General features: G+C 35.8%; 1 protein-coding gene across 5 annotated transcripts in view; it reads left to right on the top strand.

The window, feature by feature from the left end:
• The window catches only part of MAP4K5 (mitogen-activated protein kinase kinase kinase kinase 5), a 113344-nt gene extending 93167 nt beyond the window's left edge, over positions 1-20177 (top strand). For 2 of the 5 annotated variants that reach the window (XM_043556108.1, XM_043556110.1), the window contains exons 23-32: positions 2824-2826; positions 2911-3025; positions 3393-3451; positions 5632-5735; positions 6124-6301; positions 9244-9312; positions 11233-11325; positions 14601-14671; positions 16922-16977; positions 18539-20177. In XM_043556108.1, the coding sequence (XP_043412043.1) occupies positions 2824-2826; positions 2911-3025; positions 3393-3451; positions 5632-5735; positions 6124-6301; positions 9244-9312; positions 11233-11325; positions 14601-14671; positions 16922-16977; positions 18539-18626 (836 nt within the window). In that variant the 3' untranslated portion in view covers positions 18627-20177. Of the gene's footprint in view, positions 1-2823; positions 2827-2910; positions 3026-3392; positions 3452-5631; positions 5736-6123; positions 6302-9243; positions 9313-11232; positions 11326-11931; positions 12096-14600; positions 14672-16921; positions 16978-18538 lie in introns of those variants that run through there. The other 3 variants (XM_043556109.1, XM_043556111.1, XM_043556112.1) reach the window with 2 other exon arrangements.
• The last annotated feature ends 988 nt before the right edge of the window (positions 20178-21165 follow it).

Here is a 21165-nt window from a genome sequence, read left to right as displayed (position 1 = left end):
CATGAGGTTGCTGTGAGGATTAAATGAGACGATCTCCAGAGTGCTTATTAGTAAACAGTGAAGGCTCGCACAGACGTGTGCTGACAAAATTCATGTAGGGTAGGTGGTATTTTAGGCACTTTTTTTTTTTTTTTTGCAATTCTTACCTACTAAAACCTATTTCCTTACGTTTTAAAGTGACTAGAGGTTTGCTGTTCACTTTCATTCTAATAGTAGAGCACAGGAAAGTTAGTTATTTCTCTCTGTCCCTTAATTAATAATCCTAATGCTATCAGCTATTAAAATAGCATTCGCCCCTTTCTCTATTTAGAATAATTATTTTAGTATTTCTCAAATTTTGTTCAGTACTCTGTATGTATTATAACCCGGCTCTTATTTACTGTACTGTCAGGCTTTTCAGTATTGAGTGTACCTTTCGCTATTTATGCTTTTTTTTTTTAAGTTTATTTTATTTAGAGAGAGACAGCACACGGGGGAGGGAGAGTGAGAGAATCCCATGCACGTTCTGCACTGTCATTGCAGAGCCCAACGCAGGGCTCAATCCCTTGAACCGTGAGATCATGACCTGAACTGAAACCAAGAGTCATATAGATGCTCACCCAGGCACCACTAGCTACTTATGCTTTAAAGCATCAGTGCTGATACACAGCCTTACTGATAGGCAGATTATTATGAATTGTGGCCTATTTAAGAAATGTAATTTTCATAATTTTAAGTGTGTGTATAATTTGGGGCACCTGGGTGGCTCGGTCGATTGAGCGTCTGACTTCAGCTCAGGTCATGACCTCACAGCTTGTGAGTTCGAGCCCCGCATCAGGCTCTGTGCTGACAGCTTGGAGCCTGGAGCCTGCTTTGGATTCTGTGTCTCCCTCTCTCTCTGCCCCTAACCCACTCACATCCTGTCTCTGTCTCTCTCAAAGATGAATAAACATTAAAAAAAAATTTTTTTTAATAGCTTAAGTGTGTATAACTTAAACTCTTCCACTAATCGTTGCTTATTAGAGATTCTTCAGAAATTTGTATATTTGAGCTGATGACAGTGTTTACAAAGACCATATTATTTGGTTGCACATAAGTGACTTCTAAAAAGCTGGGGTCCTTGTAAGAGTACTTAATCTCTTTGATTTTAATTATGCTTCCCCCCAGTTTTTTTTATTTCTATTACCAAAATATTAATATATTACTATTATGAAAATAAACCCAATTCTGTTTAACAACTCTGAGTTGTATACGTGTAAAATCACTTTCCTCTAACTCTCTGTTTCTATCCCTATTTCTACCTGTCCTTGGATATAAGCTTACAAACCACACAGAGACAGGACAGCTGGGTGGTTCAGATGGTTAAGCATCTGACTCTTGATTTTGGTTCAGGTCATGATTTCATGGTTCATGGGATCAAGCCCCGTGTCAGGCTCTGTGCTGATAGCACAGAAATTCTGTCTTGGGATTCTGTCTCTCCCTTTCTTTCTGCCCCTCTCCTGCTCACTCTCTCTCTCAAAATAAATAAATAAATAAACTTAAAAAAAAAATCACACAGAGTACATCTTACATATTTATAAAATAACTACAGGAAAATGGGGAAAAATTAGCCTGTAAATTAGATCTTTCCATATTCTAGTTGACTTAGTGAAGGTAAGTAGCAGAGCTCAGCAGAAGAAAACATGATTCTGCCTATGGGTCTGTGTTTGTGTGGATGTGCACACATAAATATTACATGCGTGTTCTAGTTAGGGTAGCTAGCTATGTATATAAGGGGGCAATGGAGAGTAGAAGGGTGTGGTATGGTGTTAGACAGAATGTTTACATTCTTAGAAAATACAAAGACTTTTGTTGAGGATAAGACTCAACACTGTAGCATAAGATTATATCATATACATTTGACCCTTGAAAAATGTGGGTGTTCAGGGTCACTGACCCCTGGTGCACTCGAAAATCCCTACATAACTTAGGACTCTCCAGAACTTAACTACAACAGCCTACTGTTGACTGGAAGCATTATGATAACATAAACAGTTGGTTAACACATGTTTTGTATGTTATATGTATTATATACTACATTCTTAAAATAAGCTAGAGACAAAAATGTTGTTAATAAAAATCATAAAGAAAATACATTTATAGTACCATACTGTATTTATTTTAAAAGGTCCATGTGTAAGCAAGCAGACCCACACAGTTTGGACTTGTGCAACGGTCAGCTGTGTATCTTTTCTGATAGTAAAATGACAAATGCTGTTTTATGTTGTTATAGTACCATACCATATATAATGAGGAATCAGAAGATGCTTCCCTTATCTCCCCCTGCTTAACACAGCTATGGTTTTGATTGTATGGAAATTGTAGCTCCATTATCCTTGTATTATAGCATATAATATTAGTTTCTTTACTTTTCTTAGTATTTTAATCTGTTGTTCTATTTATAAGACTTCATTCACAATTAATTTTAATCCAAGGTGTTTTGAAAAATTATTAATAAATAGGTCTATCCCAGAAAGATAGTGTGTATAGTTTTATAGAATTTTCCATGTTATACTAAAATATTCACATGTGCATCATTGTAACTCAGTCCTCTGTATAACAGTGTTTAACAGTTTTTCTTTCTGTGCTGGCTTCATTAAGGCTTATATATATTCTGCCCAGAACACCTGTTAGTCAGAACATACCCAATTTGTGCATTAGAAAATGCAGTTATCTGCTTTCTTAAAATTCTCTTATCCTTCAAAATGGTATTAACTGGGTGTTGTGTTTTTTTGTGTTTGTTTTTTTGTATGTGTTTTTCTATTTTGCTTGGCTCTTTGAACATTTCTGGACTCCTTATTTTAGAAGGTAATTATGTTTTCTTTTGCTTGAAAATTCTTGTTTCTCTGCTGTAAAAGAGTCTAATAAAAGTAACATGTTTCTCTTTTATAGGAAAAACCTTTCAACTCTACTCTCATAATCTTATAGCTTTGTTTGAACAAGCCAAAAAACCAGGATTAGCTGCCCATATTCAAACTCATAGGTTTCCAGACCGCATACTACCAAGGTACAAAATATTTTAATTCTATTGGGAGTGAAGGGCCTTAGTGTCTATTTTTAAAACAGCCAGTATTCCTTGCCCACTAAAAAACTTCCTTTGTTTTAATTTTGAAAGGTAATTTACACCAAAGTGCATGTCATATAGAATGCAAAAGATGAGTGTTTCCTTAACTTGACCGTGCAGGAGAATCACCTGTAGAAGCATTATAAATACAAATTTCCAGGCCCTGCCTCAGTCCTAGAAAATGAGATAGTTTGGGGTCAGAATCCAAGACTGTTTTTTTTTAAAGCTGCTTGACTGATGCAACTAATTCAGAGATCATTGTTTGGGAACCACCGCAGTAGAGTACATTTATATTGTCCTATGTTTTCAGAAAGTTTGCTTTAACAACAAAGATTCCTGATACAAAAGGCTGCCACAAATGTTGCATAGGTGAGTAAATGCTATTTTTCTAACTGGATAATTAGAACTTTGAACATTTTTTTAATTCTTTAAGGCTATGGAGAGTCTTATAGTATCAAATAGGAAGGAAAGGAGGCTTTATATTTCTTTTTAAAGAGTAGTTAAGGGGCCATTGGAGCATAAGACTCTATGGCAGGACATGGCATAAAAATGTTTAGAGGTAATAGTCCTAATGCTTTCACAGAACATAGTGTTCCTACAGTGTTCCTGGTTTTTAACCATAGTCCCTGAGGCGGTATCTCTGCTAATGTCCTAGTTTATCATTTATTACTTACCATTTATTTAACATTTTCATTGTACGTAACTGTTATTGCGTAGTGCTTTACGAACATTATTATAGGAGTTTAGCTAACTGAAGTTAGAGGGAACAGTCTACACAAGACCACCCTCACTTCTGATACCAGTTGCAAGTTTGAGGGGTTTCCAAAAACACCCTCATGTTAAAAAAAATTCTCTAGAAAGACTCAGGACTCACTGAAAGTAGTTACATTCATAGTTATGGTAGGGATAGAGATTAAGATCAGCCAAGAGAAGACGTTCATAGGGCAGAGTCCAGGAATAGTGCCAAACATAGAGCTTGTGTTGTCCTCTCCCCATGGAGGAATGGGCAGTGTTACTTTTCTGGCAGTGATGTGGGATGGTGCACATGGAGTACTGCCACAGGGAGCATACATCAGCCTCAATACTCAACAGTTTTTATTAGGGCTCCATCACACAGGCATGATTGATTGTCTACATGGCTGATCTCAATATCCAGTACCTCTAGAGGTCAGTTCGTACTGCATGACCCAAAGCCCCTACTCTAAATCACATTGTCAATCTTTTGGCACGACTGTCCTTCACCCTAAGAACGTCCAGCATTGCAAGCCCCCAATCTAAATCATATTGTTGAGGCAATTCGTTGACACAAGGCCCCAGGCAAATGAAGACACTCTTATCAGACATGACATTCTCCTGAGGCCTAGAGATTACCTTCCAAAGTGGGGGCGGGGGGTGGGGGGGGTGCGGAGGTGGGCACAGGCTAGACCTCTTTTGGAGCAAGGTTAAATTCTTTACTGTTTAATTATCTTATCTCATTTAACCCTCAGATAACCCCATGATACCTGGGATCAGATACCCAGATACCTGGGATCAGACCCGGTCTAATGACTTCAGATCCTGGGCTCATAACTTCCTGTTTAATTCTGTTTGTTGAAGCAGTGAGTGTATTCATTGGTCTTCATGCTGCATAGTTGCATAGCATATGTTCCTAGTTATAAACAAATTTCATGAGCATTTTCTAGGAAGAATCAGGTTCATATCTATTATCAGATTCCCAAGATCTATGACTCAAGAAAGGTCTAGAAGCTTATATATAATCTAAGATATAAACTCATAAATACATTAAGGTAGAGCTTATTGCAAATAACTACTCTTGTAATTGGTACACATAATTGTTGATGAGAGTCAAATTGGGGAGAAGGACAGACCAATATGAGTTTTTGTAGATTTGAGTCAAGAAAGTTACATCTTTAGTAAAATGTAAAAGTTAGGAAACTAGCAAACTAGTAAGACAAGTTTCCATCTTGACTTAAGTAGACAACTGTAAACTACTATACCAAGAATGAAATCATAGATTTCGGTTGCTTCCTAGACCTTCTCTTTCACTCAATTTACTTAAAAAACAAACAAAACAAAAAACAAAAAAAACCCAGCTCTTTAGGTTGCAAGTAAGTTTAGGTGTTTTAGTGCTTAAAATATCATCCTCGTAGAAATTTCCTATGTTTAACAACCTAGCCTACTGAAGATGTTTAGAAGTAAATGTGTATGATTTAAAATTGAGATAAAGTGAAAAGGAAGGAGTAACAAAGCCAGAAGAGAAGACATCATCTTTCTTACTCTTACCACCCTGGTGAATAGAAACAATGATTTTCCTTTACCAGCTAAATTATGACTTAAAATAGTTTCTTCTTCCATCCACATTTTGATATTGATGGCAGGCCACATTTCATTGTTTTTCCCATAGATCATCCCTGCCTTTATAAAGCAAGTGAGTTAGCTCTTACATTAGCATAGCTCAGTTGTTACTTTTAATTAACTAAACTAATTATGTTTTCACATCAAGGTAGTCAGTGTTTTGGTTATGTCTGTTCTGCTTTGTTTCTTTCCAGTCAGAAACCCTTACACAGGACATAAATACCTCTGTGGAGCTTTACAGTCTGGAATTGTTTTACTCCAGTGGTATGAGCCTATGCAGAAGTTCATGTTGATAAAGGTACATATTACTCTGTAGTTTTCTTCTTTAGAAAATACTAGTGTGTAACTGAAGCTGAAAGTACAAGATCTCAGTACTACTGTCTAGGGTCAGCACATTTATAGTTATTTATGGGTGTTTACTTGGTTTAGGAGTTCTTGCATTCTTGTTAAGATTTCTTCTTTAACTTATGTCAATAAACTTATAGAAGCATTGCAACCATAAAGACGAATATGGCCAATTCTCTAAAACTATTTTATAGAAAACTCATCCTTATCAAGATGTTAGATGTAATCCTTTTTTGAAGTAGATCAATCAAGGAGAAAATGAAAGCCTTTTTTTTGGCTTTATTCAATGGTATGAGTGGAGAGATTGTTTCTAAGTTATACTTCTGTTTGTTTTTTCTCAGCACTTTGATTTTCCTTTGCCAAGTCCTTTGAATGTTTTTGAAATGCTGGTAATACCAGAACAGGAATACCCTATGGTCTGTGTAGCTATTAGCAAGGGCACCGAGTCAAATCAGGTCGTTCAGTTTGAGACAATCAATTTGAACTCTGCATCTTCATGGTTTACAGAAATTGGCGCAGGTAAGTGTTTTTAACCTGATGTTAAAACATTGATGCTTTTGCATGTAAAAGAATCAGAATAAGCTCAGTTAGCATGGGCTGGTTCAGAGCGTCAACATAGTTTCCCAAGTAAGCCCAGAGGAACATGTATATAATAGTTTATGATCTCTATTTGCCTGAGGCAATTGATACAGATTATTTTACCAAGGCAAAGTTTAATGATTCCTGACATATAAAGACCTTAAAATGTTACCACTTAATTTTTGAACTTAATAAATAAGTTTTCTACGGTATTTTTCAAATGTTATCAGCTTCTCAAGCAAAGAGATTTAGCTTGGTTCCTATCAGTTTCCCCCCACACACACTTCCTAGAATCATTATGTTCAAGTGCTTTTCAGACTTGACTAGAAGCTTCTCAGGTGTGACCTCCAAGCTTTACCATTTAAAGATACAGGGAAATAGCTCTTGGACTTTCTTAGAATGATTCGTTTGCCTAGGATTTTATCAAATATGTCTCAGTGAAAGCTCTAAAAAGGTTGGGAAGCTGATTCTTAAATTTTAAAGTTGGAACAAATCAACCAAGAATTTATTTTTTAAATCTGCATAGTAAGTGAAATGAAGGGAATCTTTTACCTTTTTTTGTGCTAATATATTATTTGATCATCCGTAACCCTGTATTTATCATCTTTTTTTTTACATGTGAAGTCAAGCAAGCTTCAGTCATAACTATTTCATTACTTACCACATAATATCCTCTATTACCTTATGAAGAAGTTTGTTACAAGTATCAAGTTTGATGATTCTTATTAAATATCTTTGGCTTTTGCTCATTTGTAAGGCCAAATTGCAAGAATTCTTTATACAACCCAGCTATTGAAGTTATTGTAGAACCACACTAATGTCACTTTGAGAATAAGAATCAACATGAACCAGTGGTGTCCTAATAAATGTTTAACAACAGGCACTTGGGGTGCAGAGAAGCCTGGCTTGTAATAGTTGCCAATTCTGTGGTATAAATACTCCCACCAAGGGAATATTTCAAACTACCAACCTGATGTCATGTGGCTCACAAAATTCCTGCAAATTTAACAACCCAGTTCAAGCCAGTTCCAGCATGCACGTGACTATAATCACTTTCTTTATGGACCAAGTCATAATTTACAGTAAAATAAGATTGTATTCTGTGCCGTCCCACCCCACCTACACTCCACCCCTTCTTTAACTTAATTGTTTAATGCTTTTGGTTGAGTTAGATGCATCCCTTCCTGCACAGCTGACAGATACAAATGACGTTGTTTTGTTATCCTGAAATATAAGCAGCCCAAATAGAAACATGTTTCTATTGTGTAGTTACTGTAAAAAGATGGGTTAAAGATCAGTTTATTTAAAAACCAAGATCATTTTTGGCAGATAGCCCTAACTTTTTTTTTTCCTACTGGTTAGTATATGATAATAGTATAGAGCAAGTCATTTCATACAATTATTTAATATGTGTTTGCATCCACTTGCTTCTATTTGATATATTAAGTTGCATTGCTCAGGGGTAGACATTTAATTAGTCCTCTTTTGAATTTGTGAGTGGAGGGGGGGTTGAGGGTTTTTGTTGTTGTTGCTGTTTGGTTTTTTAATGCTTGAGGGTACTATTCTACCCACTTTTAACATTGTCTATGCTAAAATTAAGGCATACCCAAAATTACTTCTGAGAGAGAGCTTGGACTCTGCTTAAGGTTAATCATTCACATCACCCGCTAGCAATGGTTGTCCTTATATTACGTAGGCTTCTCCATTTTTGCAAATGATTGTTAATCTACCTCCCGTCTGTCTTCATTTTTGAGGTCAGGCCTTGAATTGGCAACAGTTGTAACAGTTAAAATGAACTCCTGTTCTAAGACTGTCTTCAGTTTTAGTCTGATTTATTATTGTAGTATCTTTATCTCCAAGGATGGTCTTTAGCCTGTTATCAGCACTAAGTAAATATTTGCTGAATAAAAGCATGTATATAGATTTGTTGAGAAAAACTATTTTTTGGAGTGTTGCCTGAGGAACCAACAGTTTATTTTTTAATTTCAGTTTAAATTCTTGTCTTTGAATGGGCTTTGGAAGGTCCAAAACACCCCAAAATAATATACAAAATTTTGTGGTTGTGTCAGATGTGCAGTTTGTAGGGAGAGGATCCATGGGCTTCCCAAAGAGATGTAATTAAAAATGACTGCCCTAAATTATCTAAAATCTTTTCTTCAATTTAGCTAGACCATTCAAGCAATCTGAGTGCCTAAAATGAATTATTTTACCAAAATGTTTTACAAAAATGTCATCACATCTGTTAGCAGAGCGGCCCTGTGAATATCAGCAAAGTTCTGAAAGTTGCTTCCTTCAAAGATGTTGTTGACAGTATTGTTCATTATATTACTGTGTCCTCTTAATAAAGGAAGTCCTACTTACACATGCACACACCCCAACACCAGGAACGTTTCTCTTTGATCATGGTTTCATTAATCTTTTTTGCTTTTTCTGAATTACTGCCTTATTTTTATCTCAGATGCTGTGATCACCTAACTGATGAGCTTGTTTCCGTCCTGCCATTGCCTACTATAAAATACACAGCAAAATCTAGTCATTGTATAGCATGCATTTACTTTCTTCCCCATATTTACCATTGGCTTCAATTTATGTTTGTAACATCTTTCTAGAACTAGCTGAGGTATTAGTTAAATGTAAACTTGAGCTTTTCTCAGCTCCTTTAGCCATGCTTAGCATTTTAAGTTCTTTTCTAAGTTGACCTACGTAAAATTTTCTTAGAGATAACATAATTACAAAATACAATTTCTGTGTTAAATTTCAAAGACTAGTTTTAAATCACAGAAGAAAATAAGAATTTGTGTTGCTTTTCTAAGCTTTGGTTTTTAAAGCCTGTTGTGTAATGGTAACCCTGTTGTTGTTGTTGTTTTTTTACCCCTTCTAAGGCAGCCAACAGCTGGATTCCATTCATGTAACACAGTTGGAGAGAGATACTGTTTTAGTGTGTTTAGATAGTAAGTACTATCTTAAAGTTTATTCTGAGTATACTGCTTGATATAACAGATCTTTTCATGGAATTGATTCTATTAAGCTGTAATTCAAGATTTTTACTTTTCCACCTTAAGTGGTTTTGTTTTATTGATGAAAATCCTAAATTGGCTACAGATATTGTAATTAATTGGTTTGTTAATACTACTCTCTGTGACTTTTTCTTTATTTTGTTTGGCTACTTGGAAACATACTAGATAGTTTGCCATTACCACGGAGTAAAATTTTGTATAAAACTATTATGTGTAAATTCTGTATAAAAGTATTCTGAGGGTTTTTTCCTACCTCATTGTAATTGGAAAAAATAGAAGGTTATACTAGTATGGTCACTTTGTCATATAGCATGAACTTTTAGAATCATGTAGAAGTGACAGTGTAATGTACAGAGAGATTTGACATCCTTACCTGCTAGTTGTGATTCTTTTGATGCAGGGAGAGATGTTATTGATAGATGTGTGTTGTACTATAAGCAATAGAGAAGCAGAAAAAACTTCAACAACAGAAATTATTTCAGTTTTCAAATGAAGCAGTCTGGTTCTTAAAAACTCACCTTATTTTTATGCAGTACATTGTGCAAGGTGAAATTCACCAAGACTTAGAATTATACTTGAAACTTGGCAATCTTTGCTATGTTTTGTCCATCCCAATGTTTTTTTCAATTACTGGACCTGCCCATAGGTGTTCAGGGTAATTTTAAAAATTGCTCTACTACTTAATTTGCCTGTATTTTTGTCCTAACTTCTGTTCTCTAAAGAGTTCCTTAGTGGATTTCCCTTGGGCATCATAAAGACCATCTCATATTATAGACAAGTGAACAAACCCAAAGTGTTTCATTCACCCATCATCCTTTCTTTAAGTATTTTTGATTCTTTGAATGTTGGTAAGATTGGAGTGTTCTTCTGTTACCTTAAAGTGTATTTAAGAAATTCTTTTTTATCTAACCGAGTGGGAAGTTCAGTACTGATTAAGCAAATAATCAGAATTTAATTTTAATAATATTGATCCTTTAATGTTGAAATCCCTAAAAACCTTCTGAGTCATCTAAGGAAAATAAATTGTGCTTAGTTTTCATTTTGCATTTTATATATTTTATCAAAATATATTTATATTTTATATATCTTATCAAAAATGTTTTTAAAAGCTTTGATTAGCTAGGCCCTCCATATCCCAATTATTCAAGGTAAATGGAAAGTTGACTTTCTTGAGGTTTTTAAAAGGGAGTAGAGTAAGACGTTTAAAATGAGTTGCCAACTATACAGTATAAGTCAGTTTCAGTAAGCAACAGTGGAGACAGGCCTATAATCACAAATCATAGTAGACAGATAAGAAAGTGATACACAGAACAGATGTCTTCCAAGTCAGAGCTAAAGATGGTTAAATTAAAAAACAAATAGATGAAAAATAGATTTGTGTATACTCACCATCCCAGAGTTTACTTATAAGAAATTATGACCCTTGAAAAGTACTATTTTTTGCCCCTGTATGCCTCTGTAGAATACTATTCACATACTAAAGTTATGAATTACTGCAAATATTACATATCATATGTTATATAATGTGTAAGGGAAAAATTCTACTGATTGCTGAGTACTTGGACACCAAGTAGACACTTTGAAATATCATGCTTTTTAAAAATTGAGGGTGTAAGTGTTCCATATATCCTAAATGAAAAAAAAAATAGCAGTGAAATTTCCATTTACTAAATGGTACTTTTATATCTTATAAAACATAATGACAGTTTTCACCAGTCATGCTTGAATCATGATAAATAGCTGAACTTAATTAAGACTGTTTGTTCTATATCCAAGTAGAATCCACATATCAAGTTACATTTATTTTAGCAGATTTTCATTTCCAGTTTTGACTTGCTTTTTCTTTTTTTTAAGAATTTGTAAAAATAGTAAATCTACAAGGAAAACTAAAATCAAGTAAGAAACTGGCCTCTGAGCTAAGTTTTGATTTTCGCATTGAATCTGTAGGTAAGTCTCCCTTATTATTTCTTTAACTTAAGTATAATTGACATACAATATCCTGTTTGAGGTATACATCATAGTCATCTGATATTTTTATATATTATGAAATGATCCCCACAATAAATCTGGTTGCCATCTGTCACCATACAAAGTTATTACAGCATTGTTGACTCTATTCCTTATACTGTACATTACATCCCTGTGACTTCTTTGTTTTATAACTGGAAGTTTATTCCCCTACAACTATTTTGCCCAAGCCTCCTTTTTTAATAATGTGTTCAGAATACTTGACTTTTTGTTCATTCCTTACTTAGGATTGTCTAGACCAGCACTGTCTCACAGAAGTTTCAGTGATAGAGAAATGTTCTGTGTGCTCTTAAATATAGTAGTCATTAGCCGTACCTGTTGGGTACTTGAAACATGGCTAGTGCTACATTTTAATTTTGTAAATTTTAATGTGTTTTTAATGTTAATAGCCACATGTAGCTAGTCACTGTGTTGTATTGGGCAGTGCAGGTCTAGATCATAATCTTTTATTGTTATTTCCTGGGTATTTAAAACTTGAAATCATTTTTTTAAATTTCTGTTCATTGTTCCCTTTGCTGCATGAAGTGAATTAAGTACTTCTCCCAGTTTTTTCCAAATCATAAAGGTATTTGTGTGATGTGATTAATGGTGTTAGATATGCTGTAATTCTTTGCCATGTAAGATGGGGTGTGCTGATGGTTATTGCTTTTAGGTCTATTTATATATAAATAACTAGTTTCCCACGGGACTCGGAAACTAATATGCCATTTTAATTTGCTTCCTTTTCAATGAGTGTTTCACTCTGTGTAATTACTCATTGGTTTTATGATAAAAATTATTATATTTTATTATTGTTTGCATCCTCATTGGTTATTTGTCAGTAAATATTTTCCCCAGGGATGATAGAACTTAGGGGAAAAAAATACCATGGCTGGGAATATTTTGAACAATTTATGATATGACTCTACTGTAGGTCAAAAATAGTTAAAACAAAGTTGGCAATTTGGACCATAAAAAATGCATGTTTCTCATTAAATGTTAAATGTTTCTCATTATTTAGAAAGTTTTTATCCTAAGTATTTTAATGGTTTCTTAACTGGAATTTTGCCCTGTCGCAAAGTATGTTCATCCCACTGTGTAAATATCTTACATAAAAGTAATTTGCTTGCAGTTGGAAATTTTAATTTATTGAAGCAGGAAACCTGAACTTTCTGTAGATGGTAGGACAGAAGGGATGTTGGAACTAGTTTCTTCTTTTACTCCTTTATGTGCTGGATACTGCATACCAATTTCTAAGATTTAATATTTTCAGTAGGGATTCTGACATACAGATCTTTAGTTCCTTTTCATTTTAACTGAAACATTCTGCTACCTAAACTTTTTTATACATGCCACATTTTTTTAGAGAGTTTTAATTGTTACACAAAAGTTTGGTTCTCTTAAGCTATCATCCCTCCTTGCTAGTGAACTTTGAAATAATTACAAGGATCCTGCTGGGTAAAGAAAAAGAGTCCCTTTAAATCACTTTTTAAAAATAAAACCAGTAACTGGGTTTTTTATTTGTCACAGTTAGTGAAACTTGTGTGATTTGTTATGTAAGATACTTTTATTTTCAGTGAGCTAACTTAACCCAGAACATTTTTACATTAACTTTTTACAGACTCCATGTTCTAGTAAGAAATAAAATGCTTCATGGGGCGCCTGGGTGGCGCAGTCGGTTAAGCGTCCGACTTCAGCCAGGTCACGATCTCACGGTCCGTGGGTTCGAGCCCCGCGTCGGGCTCTGGGCTGATGGCTCAGAGCCTGGAGCCTGTTTCCGATTCTGTGTCTCCCTCTGTCTCTGCCCCTCCCCCGTTCATGCTCTGTCTCGCTGTGTCCCAAAAATAAATAAAAAACGTTGAAAAAAAAAATTTGTTTTAAAAAGAAATAAAATGCTTCAATCACATTCTCCCATTACCTTTACTGGTGTAGGGCATATGGCTAACTCTCCAACAATCAAATGGGTTCTCTCCCTCATTCTTCCTTCCTTCCTCCCTCCCTCACTGACTGTAGTTTCATCACTGCAGCCTCCTCCAGGAAGGGCCCAGAGGCCCTGCTCCCCTTCCCCACAATTGTGGAGCCTGCCTCCTCTGTTTCTGAACCTCTAAGTTACCCCATAAGGGTGCCTCAGTGGCCCCAGGCCTGTGCTTGAAACCAGGCAGAACATGGGGCGCCTGGGTGGCTCAGTCGGTTAAGTGGCCGACTTCGGCTCAGGTCATGATCTCGCGGTCTGTGAGTTCGAGCCCCGCATCAGGCTCTGTGCTGACAGCTCAGAGTCTGGAGCCTGTTTCAGATTCTGTGTCTCCCTCTCCCTGACCCTCCCCCGTTCATGCTTTGTCTCTCTCTGTCTCAAAAATAAATAAACGTTAAAAAAAATTAAAAAAAAAAAAAAAAAAAAGGAAACCAGGCAGAACATAGAGATGGATAAGGCACAGCAGGAACAGGTCTCCCCCCGGAGACCTTCAGGCCACACCAGGGGAACATGGGAGATGGGTGAGGAGCAGGAGGGGCTGAAGCATGCCATGTGGCCATACTTTGGGGTCATGGTCACTCCTGAATCCAAAGCCACTGGGAAGGTGGGCATGCTTGGCTGTGAAGTGTCATAAGGACAGCGGGGCCTACAAATCCAGGGCAGAGGCACAGGGGCTCCGTGCGACAGCAGTGACTACTCTAACTGGTAGACCCTCCCAGTAAGAATTGGCTCACAGATCATAAATATTCAGTGTGTGGTTACATTTTGGATTGTAAGGTTTATTTTTTCAAATAAATGTTGTAATAGGGAGAATGTGAGTATAAATAAAAAGATGCTTCCTTTTAGCTATTCTAAATATATAACAGTATTTAAGTAACCATGTTTTTGATCCAAAAAAAACCAATTATGTGTGTTTTATTATTTTATTCACCTAAGACAAAAGATAGTATATGAAAGAGAAATTAATATGTTGATATCCAGCTCATCAGAAGTTAGCCTGTGTCTAAACGAATGCCTGTTACATATGTCTTTGAAAGCTTTCATGACCCTGCCTCAATAAATTATTTGAGCTTAGGCATGGCTTGGCCACAAACATGTTGGGAACAGATGGTCTAGACAGTGGGATCTTGCACCAAGCACTTGGGGAGAGCTTTACATTAGTATTTATTAAAAAGTTAAAGAAAATGTATAATGAATTACTCTGTGCTTTATTTTAGTTTCAGTTCTCTCTAATCTTTTTTAGTATGCCTTCAAGATAGTGTGTTGGCTTTCTGGAAACATGGAATGCAGGGTAAAAGCTTCAAGTCAGATGAGGTAAGATTTCTTACATTCATTTGATGAATTTTCTTTCTGGACCCACATTACCATGTTTAGTGCCTTTAATGCTATGAACTGGTAGAGCAAAATTGCCAGTATTTTCCTTTCAGATAATGTTCAGTTTCTTACTCATTGTATGATTCTTCTGTGGCCACAAGGAATTGTCAAACATGAGTTTGCACACTTCCAGTCCTCTCATCTGTCATTTGTAAATGTGATTGCCAGGATTGCTTATACTTCTCTAAATTTAATAAGCCTTTTCCATACTCTATAAATGTGTAGCTTATTTTTAATATTACACTTAAAATTCTAAATTAATATGTATTAGATCACAGGACTAAGAAAAAAAATCTAAGAAAATTCACTCATTTAGTAGATACTTATTGAGTACCAACTACATACAAGACACTATTATTATAGCACTGTAAGGTATAATGAAGTGTTATAAATAATATCAAACCTTTATAACATCTGTGCTTCAGGCACTTTACAAATATTAGCTTATATTTAAGGCTAATAATTAAATGGGTTAGGTCCTATTCATATTCCCATTTTTTTTTCTTTTTTACAGGCACAGACTGGTTAAGTAACTTGCCCAGAGTTAAGTCGCTAGTTAAATGGTAGAGTCTGGATTTTAAGGGTTTCCAAAAATCACTTCTAGCTAAGATAATCAGGCTACATTTCATGCAAGAGATGGGACTCAGAATTCACCTTGAGAGATGAATCCTAATAGTTAGCTAACATGTACCATTTCCCACTCGTGTCTTTTACACTATAGTCTCACACATGTGTGGACTTATTTTAAAGCTAAGTCTTCTACTTGAATTATCTGTAGTTTTATCCATGCTCTTGTATATATGTAACTGATTATTTGTACCTTTTCCATGAACATGGGATTAGAATGCTTCCAAGAGAAAATGACATAAATCAGCTGTCTTTGAATATGTCAGTTTACTTACTCACGTCACTAAATGTCACCAGACCCCTGCATTTAATGAAACCTGTAGCCCTACTTACTGCCATAAAATTAATTGTCCCTAGATCCTTTTCACAGTGTGCCACTCCTGTGGTTGGAAATCTGCAGAAAATACTTGATGTTCACTATATTAAGTACAAATTGCATTTCCTTTTTTTAAACTCATTTTGCTTACCTCTTTGTGTTCTCATCCTTCAATTTGGGCCTAGCTATTATATTTATAAAGTAATATTCAACCATTCCAGTCCACAGTGATTGGCACATTTCTGGACTTACTCTTTGAAAATCAGCTCCATGTGGTATAGCACCTCATTAATTTCCCACTTCAAGTTTACTAATCCTGTCTTCCCAGCTAGACTACAAGTTCATTGATAACAGACTGTTTTTATACTTATTTTATATCCACACTTTTATAGTTTGGATTCCTCCAAAAGCTTGACCCTAAGACAAGGAATCAAGTGCAGGTAGTTTATTGGTAGTAGATCCCAGAAAACAAGTGATGGAGTGCAGAGTATAAGATGGAGAGGGGGAAAAGCCATTAAAGAGCACATTAATAAACTGGTTCCCACTATGGGCAACCAGGGCTTAATTCCAAAGGGACCACTGAGGAAGGGTATAGAGCACACCTCAAAATAGACTCATTTGAAGGTGGGGAAGCTGGTGCCTTTATACACCAACTGCTGTCCCTCTTGAGTAAGGGTTACTCCCAAGGGTATAAACTCCCCACATTTGGGAATCGTACCTGTGCATGTGTGAGTGTACCTTCTGCAGCTTTGGAGAAAACAGAGCAAAGGAATACCATAGATAATACTGATGTAAGACACTAGCACATGGAAGTGCCCACCACAACTCTGTGGAACTCAGGGGCCTGTGGGGCCACCGTGAGCATCTGCACTGACACAAAGGGAAGAGTAGGGGCTCTGCAGTCCAGCAAACCTGTATTCAAATCTTGGGTCTGCCAGTTAGATGGTCTTAAGCAAGTTATTCAACTTCTCTGAGCCGTAGTGGTTTTTTCCCCAATAATATGGGGATTATAATATATATCACAAAGAGTTATTCTAAGGAAAGTACCTGACCCATACCACATGTTCCATAAATACTGGTTTATTTCTACCATTAAGGCAGTCAAAAAAACTTATGAAAATTTATTTCACTTGAGGAATTGAGCCTATCAAAAATTATCCATCTCTTTAATAATGGTTCTAAGTGGCTTTTAAATTATGATTTAAATAATATGGGGATAAAGGTATTACTGATACTTTCTTTCATAGGTTACCCAGGAAATTTCAGATGAAACAAGAGTTTTCCGCTTATTGGGATCAGACAGGTAATAGTTTGGTTGTTTTAATTTCATTACCAAAGGAATTTAGTGGTTGTGTTCTTAATTCTAATATCAGCCTATAACTGTGTTTCAAACAAAATTCTTAGAAGGCTCAGCAACTCTGAGAAATAACCCTGTATCGGGGCGCCTGGGTGGCTCAGTCGGTTAAGCATCTGACTTCAGCTCAGGTCATGATCTCACGGCTTGTGAGTTTGAGCCCCGCGTCAGGCTCTGTGCTGCCAGCTCAGAGCCTGGAGCCTCTTCAGATTCTGTGTCTTTCTCTCTCTGCCCCTCCCCTGCTCACTCTCTGTCTCTCTCTGTCTCTCAAAAATAAATAAACATTAAAAAAAAAAAATCCCTGTACATTTATTGAGAGAGAGAAGAATTAGTCGATTAAGCGATCTTTTTGTCAATGTGAAGATCGTGTTTCTAGAGATAGTTACATTCAGCCAAGACAAAGCGTGTTTATGTCCCTAGTACCATGACATATTTCAGACCCCTTTTGTTTTCATCATTTGTTCCTGGTTTGTTACCTTCCATTAACTATTACTGCATAAACCCAGCAGGATATGCACCTCCTGACATTTGCTTTTATATCAGAAAATATTCGGCTCCATTTCTGGTCAGTCTAAATTAGAAGGAATTATGTGGTCTCTGCGATCAGAATGAAAGATAAGTTCCAAAACTGCCGTCTTAGGAAAAAATTAGTAGTTTTTGTTCTCCAAAGTCCATATTGTCTACCTGTGCAACTAATAAAGTCCCCTTCCCTTCCTGTCTTCCCACCAAAAGTTGTTAGTGCAACAAAATTGGCCACTGTAATATGCATCAGTCCTGAGGCAAGGATTAAGAACCTCTGCTCTTCAAATTCAGGCTAGTCACAGAATCACTATTTGGATGAGCATCTCATAGAATCCTGTTTTATTCTCATTCATTCCCTTCTCGTTGTATATATCATTGACCCTTGAACAACACAGGTTGGAACTGCATGGGTCCACTTGTATGCAGACTTTTTTCAATAGAGTTCAGTACTGTAAATGTATTTTCTCTCATGATTTTCTTAATAACTTTTTTCTGCAGCTTACATTATTGTAAGAATATAGTATATAATGCATATAACATACAAAATATGTGTCAGTCAACTGTTTATGTTTAATCGGTAAGGTTTCCAGTCGCCAGTAGGTTATTAATAGTTAAGTTTGGGGGGAGTTAAAAGTTATGCATGGATTTTCAACTGTGCAGGGCGTCAGTGCCCCGAACCCTCATGTTGTTCTAGAATCAGCTGTATTCTAAAAGCTTTATTTTACCTTCTATTGGCATATATAAATAAGCAAATTTGATTTTAGTTGGAATAAGATGAGACTATCCTGAAATGTTTTCAATATTTCATATTCATAAATTCATCAATCCTTAGTTTTGTTTTTAAGCTATAATGTGTAGAGCAGAATTTGACAGTGCACCTGTGATCTTTTTGAACAGTGATACTCTTTCACGATTTGATATCAGTATTTGAATGAAGCATGCAATCTCTGTCTTCACTCTTAAGTCTTTTGTTTTGGTTTAATTGCAGGGTTGTCGTTTTGGAAAGTAGGCCAACAGAAAATCCTACTGCACACAGCAATCTGTACATCTTGGCTGGACATGAGAATAGTTACTAAACACCAAAACTATCTCCAGTGACAGGAAAATGAGTATACTCCATTGAAAGCAAAACTCTCTTAAGTTCAGTACAAACTACACTAGGATTTACTTTAGCTCTTAATGGGTTCTATCTCAAGTGATCTGTACTTTAAGGTGGAATTCAATATTTCTGTAGCTGGAAACAGCGATTCTATCTTGCCACTGTGTGGTGGTTATATCAAGTTTGCTTAATAAAAGCTATGAGACAAATAGTCCTCTAGTTCCAGGAAACACAGTCTTTTTAAAAAAAATAATGTTTGTAACAAGGGTGCCATGATATTTTTAGATAACAGCTCACGTGATTATCTTCAGAAAGATAAATTTAGTGACAGTTTTCTTGTTTTATACCATGTTTGATTCCTTCTTAATGAACATAATTTGATAAAGAAATTATCACAGAAGCCTTTCACTTTTACATTGGCCATTCTGTATGTTTTTGTAAAATAGAATATTTAATCCTTATTTATTAATCTCTTGCTGGAGTGGTGTAATGTATGTAACTTTTAGCAGAGGAGGGTTTCAGAGCAGCTTAATTTTTTTTATAATGTATAAAAATTTTGTTTACCTTCCAAGTGTAGTACTTTGAGGGATTAAAGGCAGAGTGTTTGGGTTCAGTACATACATGCAGTTTTACTTAATACAAGTATTTTATAATACAGTATCATCCAGAATCGCCTTAAAAGGGAGTTTTGTGTTTTCAATTATAGATAGTTGCAGGGGGTCATACAGAAGATACTGATAATGGCTGAAGGATTGTTAAAGGGGTATGTATGTCTAGATGTGACTACCATGTGTATGTATTCTCGACAAGCAGTATAATATACCTGTGATTTTTTTTTACATTAGGGATAATGCATAATAAATTAATATTCATATATATTATCATCCCGAATGTAAGGGGGGATGTATTTAACTGCCCATGATATGTATTTTACTTATACTGTACCACAGGGGAAACTGTAAAGCAGCTACATGTGTAATCTTGGGTTTTTTCACATATGTAGGTATTCATTTTGAGTAGGTTTAAGAAAAAAAATATTTAAATGAAATTGAATTCCTGATGGGATAGTATAAATAAGTATTATAAAAACCAGTATTCTGAAAATAAGAAAGGATAGGGCCATTTTTGAGTTTGCTTCTCTTTTGCTATTGTTAGTACTCAGAGTTGAAGTGTCACGTTGGTACCTGTTGTCCTAACACATTTACTGAGAACAGCTAGCATTGAGATCATGAACAAGAGGCTAGCAATAGCAAACTATAGATTACTTCAGCAGTTACTTGAGAAGAAAACAGTAGAACGATCTCATTCAGTCTTTACCAGCTCTGTAAAATAGGGAGTGTTATCATCTCCATTTTCCAGATGAGGAAATAAGCGTTTAGCAAAGTTAAGAGACTTACCCAATTCACACAGCAAGTTGGTGGTTGAGCCAGACCGTGAGTCTTGTGACTCTGTTCTTTTCACTATGCAATACGCAAACAATAAAATGTTATGCAAATAAAATATAAAGTAAATTTTCTTTTAAAATGCACATCGATATGATTTCAGCAAGTGTGTGCCTGTTTATTTTGGGTATGTTAAATGGGGCCCCTGGACTGAAGGACACTGGATACAATAGATGGCAGGGGACCCTACTCAAAACGAAATATTTACATACATACTGGATACAAAGACCAATGCCCTCCTCTCACTGAATCCTGGCAGCCAGACCTTCCCACCCCAACAGTATTGGAAGTCTTCTCTGTGCATTCTGGCCAGTTCAAGTGGAAAGACCTAAATAGATCCTGACATGAAAATCATAGTTAACATGCCCTCCACTCCATGCATCCAGACCTTGCAGTTAGCCTTATAGTCCTGTGATATTAATAATTTTTAAACAACCAAGACACATGAAATACCTGAGGAAAACCTGTAACATAAAAGGGAGAAAACAGTTATGGGAAAGAAGCACTTAGAGGCAACAGACTATGCAGGATAATGTCAAAAGAAAAAATATATATTCTGAAAGATGTTGCAAGTATGAGTCAAGAGTAGAATACTAAAAAAGGAGCTTTCAGAAATTAAAAAGCTCTTAGAAAATATGATAGCATAGCTGAATAATTCAGTAGAAGCTTTAGAATATAAAATTGAAGAAATTTCTCAGAAAATAAAAAGAAATGGAAACATTGGGGGAAGGGGGGGGAGTTAAGACTAATAGCTGGGGAGGCCCATTATCCAAAAAAAAACAACAAAGAAGAAATCAGTAGAGTATTTCAAGAAGTTTTTCCAGTACTGAAGAACTTCAGATCCCAGATTGAAAAGACACAATAGATTTAAAAAATCTGTACCAAAGCACATCATTGTGAAATTTCAGAGACATGGGAGCCAAAGAGAAGATCTGTGTTTCCAAAGGAAAGGGGAAAGTCCTACATCAAGGAATAAGAATCAGGATAGCTTCAAATTTCACCAGAAGCAGTGCCTTCAAAATTCGGAAAGAAATTTCCAACCCAAACTTCTGGATCCAAATACATTATTAATCA

Source organism: Prionailurus bengalensis, chromosome B3, assembly GCF_016509475.1.
Source record: "Prionailurus bengalensis isolate Pbe53 chromosome B3, Fcat_Pben_1.1_paternal_pri, whole genome shotgun sequence".
Taxonomy (NCBI): domain Eukaryota; kingdom Metazoa; phylum Chordata; class Mammalia; order Carnivora; family Felidae; genus Prionailurus; species Prionailurus bengalensis.
Note: the sequence above shows the minus strand (reverse complement) of the source record. Positions and strands in the feature narration are given on the sequence as shown.